We start from the raw sequence: 16,376 nt of genomic DNA, 5'->3' as shown, positions 1-16,376 counted from the left end.
CCACACATCAATCTCCAAAATAAATTTTTCTATATATATTGTTTTTTAATTACCCAACACTTCAAACTATAAAACATTATTTGTTTTATAAAATTTTTATTATGTGTAATAAGAATGTTACCCAAAAGACTTATAGGTATATCTAAGAGAGAGAGAGAGAGAGAGAGAGAGAGAGAGAGTGTTTGTATGGCCATTGAAGCTCACATAGTTTTAGTTTAGTAGGTTGGCAGCATTGGCTACATCTCATGTCAAGTTAACATGCAATGTTCCATAACTCGGATGGTCTCAGAGCAAACAATACATATCAAGATCCTCGTTTTCCAGTTCAGAACCAAATCTACTGAGACACTTGGATGTTCTTGGATTCAAGATGTAATCCCGACACCCAAAAAGTCTATGAATGGAACGCCCTTGCGCTTCGAGGATCGATCATCCCCTCCATGCTCTTCATTAGGGTTCGTCGACATGGCCGAGTCATCATCCCCCGGAGAGAACACCTTCATGGAAACACGAGGAGGCACCCACTCGTACTTTGCATGGTAAGGGTGAAAGGACCGGCCGTGGAACTTGCAGCTGCCGAGAACGGAGGCGGCGTCTTTCTCCCCGCCCAACGTTCTGGGCGGGGACTGCGTCGCCGATCCGGAGAAGACCCACGAGCGCACGGAACACGTCTCTTCGGCAGCACTCCCGAACTGGAAGACACGGTTGGGCGAGCCGTCGGTGTAGTCGAGAAGAAGGTCCCGAGGAGCTCTCTTCTTGAACAGCCTCGATCGTTCTCTCTGCCGTCGAGCCATGATCACATGCCAGTGGTTCTTCACGGCGTTGTCGGTTCTCCCGGGGAAGACCCGCGCGATCAACGCCCACTTGTTTCCATGGATCCGGTGAGCTGCCAGCAGCCTTTCCTCCTCCTCTTCCGTGAATGGCCTCTTGTTGATTCTCGGGTCCAGTTGGTTGAACCACCGCAACCTGCAGCTCTTGCCTGCGATCAACCCGGGCTTTGGTGAGATCCACAGGGACTGACGTATTGAAGCGAGCTCTGAGCTACGCAGTACCTGATCTCCCTCGGAGCTTCTCAGCGATGGAGTTCCAGTTCTGCGGCCCAAACTGCTCGACCAGCTGCCGCAGCTTCTCGTCCTCGCCCGGCCGCCAGTGACCTCGGGGGCATGGCTTTGTGTCGTCTGACCCTGCCGTCGCCGAAGCCGATCCCATAACCTCCTGCTGGTAGACGAAAGCAGGCTGAAAGAGGAGGAGGAGGAGGAAAAGGGGGGGCCGAGGATAAGTAGAAGAAATGTGGGATTAGGGTTTGGATGGCAAGTCCTTTTTGTTAGTTTTACACGACAAAGTGGGTTAGCATTGTATCTTTCTACATGCCACCTTCTCATCAACTTGCGTGTTTGCCAATTGGTCCATCACCTTCCCCTATCAATTGCCTACTTATTTGCATTCTATACTCTCTCTCTCTCTCTCTCTAAGCTATCATGAATTTAGATTCACTTAAATTTTGAGGACTAATCAAAATTTTAATTTAAAAATATTTTTATTTTTATTTTTATTTTTAAAATAAGAACTATCGAATTCGCATCGAAAACCGAAACCATAGATTTTGGTTTGATTAGGGTTCCTTAAAAAATAGGAACAATAAGGTTACGATTCAAGTATAGTTTCGACTCGAGTCGAACAAACTAATTAAATGGCATGATAATATCTCTATGGGAAGGAAATTGGGGTATGATTTAGCTGTTTTAGGTCATGTTCTTCTCTCGAAAATGGCAGACGGTTGTGGCAACAGCTAGACTACCTACCCACAATGCCACTGCAGTGCATTGAAAGGATCACCAATTGTGGTGTTCAATAAATGGCGATCAGGTACATGTCTTCTGTTTGTTCTTCCTCTTCCTCCTCTCAACATTCCCATTCCGATCCACCTTTCTCCGAGATGGCAAGTGCTTCTGCAGACATGCAACCACGCTTTCCACATACGTATTAACTGACCGCCGAGAGTGGCAAGAGTTGGGTGCCATCAGCTCGAGGTATAGCAGGTTTTTATGGCTTCCACATGATTCAAAACCTCTTCAGAACTCGATATGTAGCACGGCATTTAATGCAGAAAAGGTGGAAGAAAATAAACGATCGATTAAGCTTATTGTTGCTTAGCCATTCATTCGTATGGCGTGTGAGAACGGCATCAAGATAGGTATATAGGTAGCCCATCTCCCTTTCTTCACCCTAATGGAGATGCCAAGTCCAACTTTACTGATAGAGAATCGGTGATGGAGATCTCAAAACCCATTTAAACGAGACTGTTCTCCTTCTCCTTCACTAAGCTTATGCTCTTCACGACCGAACAGCTGTAGATGTATGTTGTGTGTGGTAGGAACCATACGTAGCCCAACCGAACATAATTCCCAGATGTTTTCTTAGTCAAAAGTAGTTTTACCGGTCAGCATGACAACATCAGTTAGCTGCGGTTTGATGTGAGAATGGCAACCGCTGGGACTAATTAAATGGCACTGTGCTACCTAATCCAGTTTACAGCCATCTATTCTGCACAGGTGGAGGATGCTTGCTTCTCTCAGTCGCCATGGGGGGAGAAGACTGGGAAATCTTGTGGTAAAAGATTGATCTCAACAAGAAATGCTTGGCAAATGGATGAACAAACACCTGGTGGGATGCATCAGAAGCCATCAAGTCCACATCAAAAGGCAGGGATGATGCAGCGCATGGGATTTTGGCTGGTCCGACAAGGAAAGGTGGAGTCTGTTTTGTTCAAAGGAGTATTGCTTGGCATATACTTAGAAGGAGCAAACAAGAAGACTTTGTCTCAGCAATCCAAGTACACCTTTTATGACCGTCTCTCCTTCGAAGATGAACTACAGTTAGTTCTTTCTTTGATCACGCAAGATAGGTTCTTGGGATCTTTTTTTTTTTATTATGATCAAATCATGTGGTATCTTTGTGACATTACTCCGAAAACCTCGTAAGGTCTCCTGAACAGATCGTTGGGTCAACAAGGAACTGCATTTGGCACTGTATCAACTCACTGTTGATTCATGCAGCAGTAAGAACATGGTTTCTCTTTCATGGAGATCACATCAATGCAACGAGTTCGTATCTGTTTCGAGCTAAGGCCATGTTCTTCTTCCCCACCATACATACCTGTTCTCGATGCCCTGAAAGCAACAAGAAACCAGGATGATTCAGCCATACCAAAACGTCCCCCCTTCTCATTCCCACCATCCCTTTGACCCCTATCTAATGGTGTCTTGGCACATATCTCAACCATCACCACAAGAACATGGAGACATGCAGATGTTGTATGGTACGAGAGAAAGAAGAGCAATTATGGCATCTCTGTTTTCATGCAATAAAATCGAAACAACTACTGGTTATTATACATCAAAGTTTATGTGTACTGCTGATATAAGATATGAGAAAAAGTAATAATAAAGAGACACTAATTGCTACAGCAAGTTGGGATAATTACCTGTTTACTCTTTGGTAAAGCCAACTGGTTAACACAGGAAACCTGACCAGTAAACATTTGATCCAACTTCCAATTTGAAACAAGATATATCTATCCAAGTTGAATATAATAAACCTTTTAAATGACATACCAATAAATAAGAATATGTAGTTATGTGGTTCTGGAATCCAGGTAGATAAAAAGTGAGACAGAAAGTGCAAGCAGTCTTCTGATCTGCATGGATGAACAAACCAAATAAGACTTTCTCATCACACATTTATGTCCACCCCGTCAATCCTAACTTGTCTGCAAGGTTGTACATAACAAGATCATTCCATGCTGGACCAAAAAGCTGCTCCCCTCCGATTAAGAATGTAAGGGACCATGAACCAAGGAGCACAGTGAAGATCGTAAAGCCAATTGCGGAAGGCATTACATCTGCATATGAGCCATGATTAACATGATACAGAATGATAAAAAAAAATCATACAAAGCATATATATAAATAAATAACATAAGTGAATTACATATATCTATATACATACAACGACGACGAGCTGTGATGTTCCAACTATTTCGAAATAGCTACATGGATTGTTTCTTGTCATTCAGCTCTACATAAAAAAATGTAAATATTCAAGAGTATTTGGATTTCTGGTTATAGCTTTTTTAATAAAGCATTCTTGGGTTTTCTTATAACTATTAATATTAATTGTTTTACCTCGACTATTCATAGCATTTATAGGTCTTCTACTAGAGCTACGTCTTGTTGGCAAATGAATTCACACATTCACCTAATGAATTATATGTATATACAGAGATAAAAGGGTTCGATTATAAACTTAAAACAAACCATTGGAAAGTTAGGTAGAAAAGAGCCTGTAAAAACACATCCAAATCTTTTCCTCGGGAAAAGCACACTTAGAGGTCTGTCTTTGGCTATGCATATACATGTCAAAAAACAATCCTTTTATTCTTCAGTGTAATCATTTTCCTTTTACCTCATAAAAAGATAAAACTTGTACTTCATTGCTAACCTATGCATGTAAGCTACAAAGACACATGCATATTACAAAAAAACTTTGATGTTCTACATTATATATATCATCAGATTAGTTAACTGTTTCATAAGAGACTTCACCATCTATTTAATTTTACAGACCTATCTATCAGCTTAATTTCCACTTTACAAATACTATAAGAAAAATTAACAAAGTCAATGAAAGAAAATACTATTATGAGCCTGATTGATAGCAGTGTACACAACTTCAAAGAGATCACCATTCATATCACCCTATTGTTAAATCTGAATGCCAAGGAACAATTAAGCAGTTGACCTTGATACAACAGCAATATATCTAGCAAAAAAAACTCAGCCTGCTTGAAGCTTCACTATGATGTTTTTTCACATAGTAGTGACAAGCAGAGTAGCACCATTGAATTAGGTCAAAACCTACAAAATTTTAACTTTAAACTTATGGAGCAAAAAGCACTATGCTGCCAGCTTACACGAAGTGAAAGTGTGCAGTGCCATGCAATTTGAAGGGGAAAAACTGGTTGTTGAGATCAGGTAACTTTGCCACTGCATATAACATTTACAGATGCTTGCATACTGTATTGGAATGGACAAATTCAGGATCAACTTTTAGCTAACAAAGGATGTTCAGATAATGCAAAAACAAATTACATGTCTGATATTTCATGATAGCAGCAGAAATGCAAAGTGAGATTCCCAACTTTTTGGTGTGGTTGGTCAGCATGATACTTTAGTGTTCAAATTAAGTTGACATCCTCATGGAATGACAATGTTTTCTAGAGTTATCTCTAAAAAACTGATCAATATGTGGAGATATGTCAATTAGAATATGCTGAAAAACTAGCTAGACTCGATTTCAAAAAAAAAAAATCTCTTTATTCGTCACCCAAGCTCTTCTTGTTAGTGTTATTTTCCTTTTTCTGTTAATAATTGCATTATTCACCAAAAGTAAAGTCCATAAGGACATGTGTAGCCCTTTCCTGTGAGATAGTTGTGCTATCCCATATTATCCATAACTAGGTTTACCAAAAAATATCACTTTTCTCCCCTAATTATTATAATTCCAACACTCACTTCCTCCAATGGCTGGTGACAATACTGCAATCTGTAACCATTATTTATCAGATCTATGATATTCCTTCCAAAACCTAGTAGACAATGTATTAAGTCAATATTCACTTAAGGTTCTCATGCATATCACGGTCAAGATGGTCAATTTGCATAACTCAATTCTTTTGGGATCAAATATTCCAAAATTTTGTTTTTATTCTATTGGGAACTAAGAAGATAATTCTATTGCCACAAAATAATTTGTACGAAAACCATCCTGGCCAAGCAATTATCACTTAAATCCAGGTTATATACTCATGAAGCTATCAATCTACCAGAGCTTAACAAAGAAACAGGTTAACCTAAATGCAGCACAAGTATACAAAAACGATGAGCAAATTCCATGGCTTCAAGGATAGTCTACTCCTCTAGCTCTAACCTCCGCTTTTTGTCTATGGGTTATAACATTTGTCTTGGCAGAAAGACGATATGCTAAAAATTCCAAAATTTCTTTCGTTCCAGAAAGTATACCACAAACAAACACTCGTTTTCTTCCCAATCTGAAATCGAATGAAATTCCAATTGCAACACAAAATATCACAACGCAAAACAAAATTTGTTCACTAGACCGAAAGCTAGAACTCACTGGACCTACATTCCCATATCCTGCGTCTCAAAAATCACTCATCTGTCCTCGATTAAAGTTCATAGAGAATAGCCACAATTTAAATTGACCTAATTTAGAGGATTTCACTCGACAAAGAAGAACTTCAACAAAATTGTCAAAGGAGAATTAGAGCAATGAAAATCCAGTTGATGACAGTATATAACAGATAAGACAAGAACAGCTTGATCTAAGTCAATCGAATAGCAACAGGCAGAAAAATCACACTTTAATTGAACGAACACAACTAGGTCGAGACCGAAAGCTTACAACGGCGAACGTGAGGGGAGGGATGAGAGTTCCTCAGGACGGGCCAGAAGTAGCAGCAGTTGACGGCCCAGAGCAAGGGAAGGAGAGCGAATCCCCAGTAGAAGTAGCTACGGGCGTAGGCGGCCGACTCTTCTTCCGACAGCCCATGAGGTCCGTCCACCGTCGGCCAGGTGCGTCGGCCGGAAACCCCTTCGCCTCCGCCGCCGGGGCGGGGACGGGGGCCGATAAGGCCCTGCTCCTCGTCGATCGTCTCGCCTCGCCGCTCCATTTCGCCCCCCTTCTCTCAATTCTCTTCGACGAGCCCTCGTCTGTTGGAAGTGGGGGAAGAGCGAAGGGGTCGCATGCGCCTACCGTCGTCCAATCACCGCCATCCAATCGATAATGAGCGGCTCTGATGAATTGCTTTGATCCTTCGGCCGGTCTTTTTAGTTGATATTTTACCAATAAAATATTAAAGCAATAGTCACTGACTAATTAAAAATAAAAAATAAGAATACCTCCCAATAAAATATTAAGACAATATTAATTAACTAAAAACAAAATGTGTATATCTTCCAAAATAAAAAACAGTGGAAGAAAATGTAGCAAATAACAATATATTATTGTTTTCATGGATTTCAAAAATATTTGACATATAATTAAATATAAAATAAAATAAAATTTGAGTTTTTTTTCTTTACAAGATATGATAAATTTGAATAATTATTATCTAATATGAAATAAAGTGAAGTTCTGAATCTTGATTATAATATATAAATTCATGTATTAAATGGTATAAATGTCAAAGTAAACTCTGGTGATATGTCAAAGCTTAACATGAAGTCCTGAGTTTAACAATCCATCACAACTCAGCTTATTTACATTTGAATCAAACTCTATGATGCTGGAAACTGTAGACAGCACAGCCACAAGAATTCACCAATGCCTGCTGTTTCTGCAACACATCAGCTGCTAATTTGCATCCACAAAATTCATTTCAAAGAAGGTATGAAGTAGAATGAAATCTTGTTTGTATTTCCCTTTTTTCCATTGTTTTTACTCCAAGAACACTCTGCTATGTATTACATGCTATGAACGCAAATCTACTCTATACAATGTGGAATCTGACTGTCTTTGGCTGCTACATCTTTATGAACAGAACCAAGAACATTAGGAAAAATAAATCATGTTCCAACCATTCCACAAGCAATGGCCCTTATTTCACAAACCCATGCTCAATCTTCGAGGAGAATCATACTGTGATTGGGGCTTGAATAGTGTGATGTCAAACCAAGGATCTGGTCGGTTGCTGCATGGTCTGGTTGAATGGAGTGCTAAGTTGACTGGGCTGTGGTTAGCTGCTCCAGATGAATAAGTTGGATGTGGAGGAGAAGGTAAGCAACTTCTATTAGACTGTTTGAATTGCCTTAATGGACTCGAACAGGGGGACACAGGTAGGGACATGTTCATTCTCATCCTCGGCAAATCACTGCAAGAAGAAAAGCAGTGTTAACATCAGCTTAGGAACAAACAGGGGTTCATTAATTCCAGCTTGAACCTCAAAGTACCTTGGGTTCTTGCATGCCAGAGGAAATGCCGAGCGTAAACCAGATGCTCGTCTTGTTCCGCAATCTCTATCATGAAGTGGTGAAGTACTCTGGTTGGAAGAAAACTCCACAGTGCTCTGTGCATCAGCAGCAAATGGTTAGTGTTTGTATTGTCAACATCAAACCAAAATAACCACTGAGAACTTAAGAATTACTTCCCACATAAGTTTCTAAATTTGAGTTGTAATTTGCAACTTAATCGAGCAAATATGTGTACACAGCAGACTTAAGTGTGCACATGTAAACCAGTAAATATGAGAAGTAATTTTAGGCCAATCGAGCATATGAGTCCACATAGACAAAATTGTGAGACAACCAACTGATCCAAAATATACCGTCAATTTCATTAAAAAGAATTAAAAGAAACATAATGCATGGTGAGAATAATGAAGCATATATCAATTTTTTTCTTGGGTAAACATACACTAAGAAAATTATTTGAAGTTGTCATCCAAAAACATAGTGAATAATACTTCATAAAATTCATCAAACAATATAGCTGAGAAAAATGTGGAATTGACTCCTAATAGAAATGTCATTATGAAGGAACAAGAAGCTAATGGGTTGAAAGACCTGATGCACAAAACCCCCAACATTGCAGGGTTAAATTTGATATTCTATAAGGATTTTGAGCACGAACCAACAACATTTTAGGAATTAAACATACCATGAAGAAAGAGCTTATCATGTAAAAGATTCTAAGAGAAATTTGAGAGGAAAAAATATTTTATCATGCATCAGAACAAAAAAAAAGGGAATCGTTAAGTCAGCCTAGTGAGTTGGCAATCTTAAGAGAATCATTAAGTCTTTCATTTATCTAAAAAACCAAGGAAATCAAACCATGGATGTAACTCTGCCTAGTGAGTTCTACCTTTTCACTATCAAAAGCTGAAACACATAAGCGGACATAGAAAAAAGAACACTTCCAACAAATTTAATAACCTGCTCCATTGTTTGGCGAAGAAAAACTTGCTTTTTGACCAATTGTTAACTAAAAATAACAAATCTTGATGTAGATAAAATCAGGAATTTCAAATATGCTTCTGTAATTTTTTTTTAAACTTTACCACTGCATGACTTGCATCAGAGGTAGATTGTGGCACATCCTTCATCATATTCAATTTTGCAGCCTTGATTATTGTTTGATCTCGAACAAAAGGGTGATCCATCAGTTGAGCTGCTGAGGGACGAGCTGATGGGTCACGCTGCAAACATAGCTTTAAAAAGTCCTTTCCAACAGGAGAAAAATGGTCTGGGAGTTCTGGTACATCTTTACTATTGCCAATTTTAAATATTGCAGCAACCTGTTAATTGAATCATAAAATTAGAATTACAAGAAGTTAACTAAGTAATCATATAAGCTTGAAAAACATTCATGTTGGAGATTTTGTTTAAGAATTAAGTGCAAAGTATGCAAAACACACCCCTTCAAACTGGCTCCAGGGAGGTTTTGAAGTTGTCATCTCAATAATTGTACACCCCAGGCTCCATATATCTACTGAGAGGTCATAACCACTGCAATTCATGATAACCTACATGGTGTTTATCCAAAAAAGAGGAGAGCTTAGCGATTACAAAAGTATTGAAAGAAGGTAATAGCTGAAACTTTCATGTAAAACTACCTCAGGAGCCATCCAGTAAGGGCTTCCTTTAAAAGACCGTATTGAAGTGTAAGCAGATATCTGTTACAAGACAAACAGTGTAAAAAGCTGAGTGAAGTTGACCAAAACAATAATAAATTAACACAAAGAAAATGGAATTTTCAGCAAAGTGCAGTACTGCATAATGCCTCATACATGCCAAAGACAGCAGGAGCTACCCAAGGCTAACTTTTTCTTAAAGTGACTGCAGTTTGTTCTTGTGTTATTTTGAAATATCATACTTACATTTCTATACCAATTCAACCTACTTGCGAGCACTAATGATTGCAGAAGCTATTACCATTATTTGCAAAACAGTCATCAAGTTTTATTTGGTTGCTAGTTAACCACTGGCTATGCACTCTTGGAATTGGATTCCATAACAGAGAAAAGCAGAACTTGTTTTTTCTTCTTTCTTGCATGTCCCTTTCATTAATGAAATCAGGTGATGTCACATGCTAGACATTGATCTCAATTATTTTCTCCTCACCAAAACCTTTTCATTTTTAATGTTATTAGTTTCTACTTTTAGCATCTTATTTTCACTTTTCAGGGCATTGGCTCAAAATCCACAGGGAAGGACATATATCAAAAAGAGAGGCTAGACTCCAAAGTTGCCATCTCAACTAAACTCATACGATGGCACTAGATGAGATGTTAACCTTTACCAAGGATTAGGCTTGCATTTTCTTTCCTTTTAATTAGATATTAGTAACTTGAGAACCCAGTAGTTAAAGAAACAGTAGTTAAACAAATAATGTTTATTCTTCTTCTAATCATTGTATCATTCAATTCTAACCCTTTTGTTCCGACATTCCAAGTTACTAAAATGTGTTGATGGATATTAGGAAACTGAAAGTATAAGTTTCAAAACAAAAGGATGAAGCCATAAGTACCACCAAAAGTCAATAAAGAGAAGAAAGACAGATTATTTAAGTTACTAAGGATGAGGGAAAGTTTTAGCTTACAATAGATGCAATCTAAAACTGGAATTTGTCTTTTGAGTCGAGAAAAAAGGTTGTAGTCACAGTTCACATGATCTTTAATAAATGTATCTGGCATTTGTTAATATCTTTCATAATTTTAACAATTAATTTGCCTTCCAGATTATCCCATTCTACAAGCAAAAAAGAAAATTCATTAACTAAGAACCTTACATGTTTAGCCATGCCAAAATCAGCCAGTTTGATTTCACCATTGGGATCTACCAGTATGTTTGCGCCTTTAATATCCCTGCAAGGTCACAATCCATCTTCAGTCATCATAGCAATAATGAAAACAGAAGGTATTTCCTCTGCAAGGATGTCACCAGAAAATTGAGTTTTCAAGTACCTGTGCACAGTTTTTCTCCCATGTAAATAAGCAAGTCCAGAAAGGATTTGAGCGGTGTAGTTACGAGTTAAAGATTCCCCAAAAGGACCATATTCCTGAAGTAACTTGTGAATAGAACCCCCAGAGACATACTCAAGATAAACTGAGAGTGTGTCTTCAGCCTGTACAGGAAATGAAACTAATCCATGTTATACCTAATCAAGCTACTTAAGAAAGCAAAATTTTCATAGAAAATTCTAGCCAAAATTCAGGATATGAGTTCATTCAAAATTGTTTCTGAGAAGATAAAATACTATTCGTCCCTTATAATGAATTATAAAATACATACAAACCGTATTAGTGGGTCAAAACATAAATGCACATGTACTGGACTGCACAGTGACACAATGATGTTGAAGTTTAAACACATTTCTAACTTCATTCATGGATAGATTAGCTGCAAGTAAAAGCTCAAATAGCCATCTATAAACAAGATTACTTCCAGAATAAAGTATTGTATGGGTTTCAATTTCTTGCAATTGTAATTTTTCTATAGATAACATTAGGTGATAAATATAACATCAATAGATTGATTGTCACACCAGGAGATTGATTCATACAGGAGTGCTCCAACTTGCTTCTTATGGTAAACTTGATCCACAATTTTTGGGATGTACCAACAGAAAAGATGGAAAAAAAAACTTGAAAGACTTCCCCATGATCTAGAGGGTCGAACTATGAATAATTAAATGGCATGCTGGATTACAAGCAATGATTTCTAGTGGGTGAATTTGTTCATTCTTTTCGTTTAACTTTGTCTCTCCCTCAATTTTTAACTTTACTTGGATTGTCATTATGCAACCTAATTTACTGGTCCATGCACCTTCCAATTGTCACTACATGTCCATGAAAGGAACTTTAAGCATAAATCAGTGTGAACTGCTCCAACAAGATTCTTTATCAGGAAATTATAAAATATATGACATAAGGTCCTCACCGAAGAATGAAAACAAATAACTCACTAGACTTAAATTTACCAGTTCGCTGCCATAGTACTGCACAATGTTTGGATGTGAGAGCTGACTAAGCAAGACTATTTCCTGACAAAGTGAAGATAAAAAAAGCCAATTAATTACTTATTCGATGACTAGCTGTACTCAAAAGGATTGCATATTACCTCAATCAGTAAATAGTGGAAAGTAATTCAGAAATGGGAATTGATGTTATCTGATAAATCAAACAAGATAAGAAGATTGCCTGGTTGAGCTGCTTGAGACATTCTTTAGAATTTGCATCATCCGAAATGTCCTTAACCTCTTTAATCGCACACATCTGCCCACTTCCACTGGAGCATGCGCATTTAAAGTGAGATATAGAATAATTTAATATTCTGGATGTAAACAGAGAAGAAGGCCTTATTGCAGAAGAATGTAACTGAGGAAAGAGATATTCCTAGTTGAAACACTATGTAGGTTCCTTCATCTATCATTAGAACATTTAGCTTCTCTTAATCAGTACAGAGTCCTAATACAAATTTTTAGGTGCATGTGCAAAATTAAGCATAACAAGTACCTGTTGAATCCAAGATAAACGTGACCAAAGGTTCCCCTGCCCAGTAATTTGCCCTTCTTCCACAGTGACTTGGGAGAACGTGAAGAAGAAGACGAACAAGACGAAGGAGAAGCAGAAGAGCAGGTGGGAGAACTTGGAGGAAGAGGCAGTGGCTGAGGTGAGCTCCTCAGATTATCCTGCCGGCGGTTAGGGGATGCTGAGCATAAACCAAATGAACTGTGGTGTACAGGTGATGTAGGAAAAGGATGATGCCCTGTCAAGCCAGGGGAAGGACTTGCAGTCCTTCTACTGTAAATGGTTTCTGTGGAATTTTGGCCACGAGAGTATGCATTTCCACCATGAGACTGCTCCAAAACTGGGCTGCATGAGAAGAGTTGCCTATCTTCAGCCGCATGCCCGTGCCTTTGCGAATCACGTACTCCATTTCTGCCCCTGGGCGTGTTGATCGGATCCGAATACCTGCAATACGAAGACAAGTTAGATGTACTTCTGATGCAGATGACAAGCTCTTTCATTCCAAATCAAGAAAGGAAAGCCAAATCCTTGGTCGTATAAAACGAAGAATCGCAAGATCAATACCCAGGAGCACCAGAATAAGCAAAGAATGAAACTTTACCTTAGACAAATAATCAGACGTGATAATTGCCACTATATCATTAAGATCTCCGAGGTCAAGTGTCTAATCATCACTTCTACACGAACAAACCCAACCAAATCCAATCTTTAGACAAAGAGAGCCAAAAATCAAAGGAAATCCACAAAAAATTTCCAACTTCTTTACATCTAGTCGCACAGGCACAACCCGATCCAGCGTCCGAGAGATCGAAACCACAAGAAAAGAAAGGAAAAAGAAAGACCAGGTACCTATACAGCCCAAGATCCGGCGTCTCCTCCGACGAGCTGGAGGAGCTGACGCTAGACGCCGACACCGTAGACACGCCATACGACGAGATCGAGGTCGGAAGCGGGAGCGGGTGACCGAACACAAAGCCCGTCCCAGCTCCTAATCCTCCTCCGCCGCCAACGGGAGAAAGGTCTCCGCTCTTCCTAGAACCAAGAACCTCGTCAAAGCTGTTAGCTTTCTCCTTGGTTCCATGCCTGGCCACCGCCACCAGCTCCTCATCCGGAAGTACCGTCGCCGCCGCCCGCGGCGTCCCCGGCGTCTCCGGGTCCTTTGTCCGAGGGCTGGCAGTGGACTTCGACTTTGATTTCAACTTCCCCTTCCACCACGCCGGCATCTTCGCAGCAAGAGAAGCTTCGGCAGTAGAATTATATGGAATTCCGATAAGATGATAAAGAGGATCGATTTTGGGGGAGCGCAACAAGAAACAAACGAGAGCGAAGAAGAGAACTTTCGATTTAGAGAGAGAGAGAGAGAGGCGTCGTGGACTCCCCTCCTTCAAGCAGCGCTGGGACATGTCCCACGCTATTGTTCCAGTCACCGCGCAGGTAGACTTCGGGGAGGAAAGGAACTGTGGGTAAAAAGTGATGTTCGCGAGGGAGCGGCTTACGGTGACAGCTCATCAGAACCCCGGCCGGCGCTTCCCGCGAAGGGGCAATGACGTCAGACGGCGTGGAGAGGAATACCTTTCTTTTCTACCTACTCCGCCGGCTACCGGCGCGATAATTGCAATAGTCTCGGTGGGACCCGCCAGTCAGCCTTAACTACTTCTCAGGGTAACTAAGCGAGTACCATAAACGCTGGTAGTAGAAAGACGCACTGGCGGCAAAGTTTAGAATCCGACTCGACCGATGTATGCATGTACGTACATTGGACGTACGCATCTTAAATCGGTTGAACATTACAGTCCTTTCATTAATTATATCCGACACATTCACATGTAATTACGATCCATTTACGTCTCGGGGAACCCACTTCACACGCAATCACACCCATCAACGTGCACTTGAGCTGCAACAAGTGGGATGTGACTTTTCCTTCAACGCCGGTGTAGAAACTTGGAAGGTTCCAACCACCACCAGTGCAGCTTTCTGCTGCCGGGAATGTGGCCATGAGAGGTGCATGGAATCTGCATGGCGTCAGCTCTGAATACCGCAGTCGGACGTCTCGTCTCGTCATGGGCTATCCCGAAAGGGGCAATGAGGACAAAGGCTTCTCGTCCTCATCATCGACGCTGCCACTGCTCGACCCTGCACACAGCTCCTCGCCATGACGAGGGGAAGCTTCTCACTATGATGGGATCGTCCACTTGTCAGGGATGAGCCGAGCCACCACCGTTTGTATAGAGGGAACGACGCAGGACACCATGTGAAGCACAGCGAGGGCAAGGGTCTCGTCGTCGTCTTCCTCTTCTTCTCCTTCTCGTGACGTCAGTTTTACCTCATGGAGGGGGCCATGCATGATGAGGTCGTGGCGTTAGGCACGGTTGTATTGTGTCCGACATTATTGGATGCCTCACCCACCAAGGCGGGACAGCACGAGATTCGCACATGATCTGCCGTTGAGATCCGTGCAATGACTTGATACATAACTCATACAGTTTGAGTAGGTCAAATTAGAAGGATTAAAACCTCGAAAGAACGATCTCAATCCGTCCTCTTCAGTCCACGGCTGATCTGAGAATAATCGACGTATCACATCATCGTACAAGAATTCCAAGGCATGCAAAACCATATGTTTGCTCCAAAGGAACTGTACACCAAAGCTGACTCGATCGGTCTCTTGGCTTTCTACCAAAGCATACCGCTCGAAGGTTATAAATGTGGAAATGGCAGCAAGTTGGTGAGAAGAAGCAGACACCCATCACATGATGGTGCAGCTGTCCAACACATAGTATCTTCCTCCCTGTAGCAGAGACAAGAGGACTTCTTGGGACAGCTGAAGCGTCGGATTCTATGGGTTGCTGTGCAAGTGGGCGTTCGTCGGCATCGATGGTTTCCGGGGACAGGTAGAATTAGTGCCCTCGGAGAAACTGCAATTGGACGTCTCCGCCAAGAGGGAGTGGGACAAAGGAGAGTGTTGGATTCATGCTTCGTCTCCGAGTCAAACTAGCCTTCTTCATGCTGCTGCTGCAATCCAAAGAGTAATCATCTTTGATACATTTTCCATTTGGGTCTACTGATATCCACTGTACAAACCCTCCACCAACACCTCCATTATGTCATCAACGGAGTTCAACCTTTTATACAGAGAAAGATGTGTGAGAGAGAGAGAGAGGGAGAGAGGAGAATTTGACTTTGGCCTTGTAAGGTACAGTTTTGACTTCCTAATTATGCTCCACAGTATATATGTATCACTGTGTGTGATGGTCAATTATCTACATAGAAATATCAAATATAATGATTAGCATATGATACTGTGAATGAGGTAGCAGAAAGGCCAAAAATTTGATTGCATTCTTCACAGCAATGAGCACCAAACTTTGCAAGTTCTCCTCTCTGTGTGCTGCCCAATGCATGCAGGTTAGAGATGCTTGGATTCTTTAATAGCTTGTCAGTGGGGTGTGCAGAAGAAGCTTCACAATCATATTGAAATCTCTTCAGGTGGTTGGATCCAATTGCAGACTTTCTTTAGGTTAAAGTCACTGAGACAACAAGGCTTGCATGTCCACAATGAGTACCATTTGTTCTCAAGAACTTTCTGTATCATTCTTCTCTTCTTTTTATAGCCATAATAATACTTCATTCTAATATGTTTTGTTTGGGTTAGATGCAGTTAATAAGAGGGCCGGCATCATCTCATGATAAGATTGTTCCTTTATGACCTAAATTCATCTTCTCTGGACCCTACATTGATAGGATCTTTTGTGCTAGACCAACAATT

The 16,376-nt window shown here is 40.4% G+C and overlaps 3 protein-coding genes across 4 annotated transcripts; all 3 read right to left on the bottom strand.

Annotated features, from left to right (window-relative positions):
• Positions 1 to 230: 230 nt before the first annotated feature.
• On the bottom strand, positions 231 to 1,332 carry LOC135648744 (transcription factor MYB52-like). The gene is made up of 2 exons (XM_065166666.1): positions 1,053 to 1,332; positions 231 to 979 (listed from the first exon to the last, which is right to left on the bottom strand). The coding sequence occupies exons 1-2, from the start codon at positions 1,207 to 1,209 to the stop codon at positions 366 to 368; spliced, it is 771 nt and encodes a 256-aa protein (XP_065022738.1). The 5' UTR covers positions 1,210 to 1,332; the 3' UTR covers positions 231 to 365.
• A 2,195-nt stretch (positions 1,333 to 3,527) lies between these two features.
• Positions 3,528 to 6,826, bottom strand: LOC135649351 (probable gamma-secretase subunit PEN-2). Its single transcript, XM_065167617.1, has 2 exons — positions 6,484 to 6,826; positions 3,528 to 3,901 (listed from the first exon to the last, which is right to left on the bottom strand). Exons 1-2 carry the CDS (start codon positions 6,749 to 6,751, stop codon positions 3,741 to 3,743), a joined length of 429 nt encoding a protein of 142 aa, XP_065023689.1. The 5' UTR covers positions 6,752 to 6,826; the 3' UTR covers positions 3,528 to 3,740.
• Positions 6,827 to 7,471: 645 nt separating this feature from the next.
• On the bottom strand, positions 7,472 to 13,968 carry LOC103997449 (mitogen-activated protein kinase kinase kinase 3). 2 transcript variants are annotated; one of them, XM_065169314.1, is made up of 11 exons: positions 13,457 to 13,968; positions 12,593 to 13,051; positions 12,278 to 12,365; positions 12,043 to 12,120; positions 11,042 to 11,202; positions 10,867 to 10,942; positions 9,692 to 9,751; positions 9,494 to 9,601; positions 9,137 to 9,373; positions 8,031 to 8,146; positions 7,472 to 7,951 (listed from the first exon to the last, which is right to left on the bottom strand). In XM_065169314.1, the coding sequence occupies exons 1-11, from the start codon at positions 13,828 to 13,830 to the stop codon at positions 7,684 to 7,686; spliced, it is 2,025 nt and encodes a 674-aa protein (XP_065025386.1). In that variant the 5' UTR covers positions 13,831 to 13,968; the 3' UTR covers positions 7,472 to 7,683. The 2 variants fall into 2 exon arrangements, with proteins under 2 accessions (XP_065025386.1, XP_009416942.1); XM_009418667.3 differs by having other exon boundaries at positions 12,058 to 12,120; positions 13,457 to 13,964.
• Positions 13,969 to 16,376: the final 2,408 nt, after the last annotated feature.

The sequence above is a fragment of the Musa acuminata genome, chromosome BXJ3-9 (genome assembly GCF_036884655.1).
Source record: "Musa acuminata AAA Group cultivar baxijiao chromosome BXJ3-9, Cavendish_Baxijiao_AAA, whole genome shotgun sequence".
Lineage (NCBI taxonomy): Eukaryota > Viridiplantae > Streptophyta > Magnoliopsida > Zingiberales > Musaceae > Musa > Musa acuminata.
Note: the sequence above shows the minus strand (reverse complement) of the source record. Positions and strands in the feature narration are given on the sequence as shown.

Excerpts from the sequence above, each read along its gene's own strand:
- LOC135649351 (XM_065167617.1), bottom strand. The coding sequence starts at position 6,751 with ATGGAGCGGCGAGGCGAGACGATCGACGAGGAGCAGGGCCTTATCGGC. Across the intron at positions 3,902-6,483 it reads CTCCCCTCACGTTCGCCGTT|ATGTAATGCCTTCCGCAATT; the intron begins GTAAGCTTTCGG and ends GCTCATATGCAG.
- LOC135648744 (XM_065166666.1), bottom strand. The coding sequence starts at position 1,209 with ATGGGATCGGCTTCGGCGACGGCAGGGTCAGACGACACAAAGCCATGC. Across the intron at positions 980-1,052 it reads GAAGCTCCGAGGGAGATCAG|GCAAGAGCTGCAGGTTGCGG; the intron begins GTACTGCGTAGC and ends GGTTGATCGCAG.
- LOC103997449 (XM_065169314.1), bottom strand. The coding sequence starts at position 13,830 with ATGCCGGCGTGGTGGAAGGGGAAGTTGAAATCAAAGTCGAAGTCCACT. Across the intron at positions 12,121-12,277 it reads GTCTCAAGCAGCTCAACCAG|GAAATAGTCTTGCTTAGTCA; the intron begins GCAATCTTCTTA and ends TCACTTTGTCAG. Across the intron at positions 7,952-8,030 it reads CTGGCATGCAAGAACCCAAG|TGATTTGCCGAGGATGAGAA; the intron begins GTACTTTGAGGT and ends TTCTTCTTGCAG.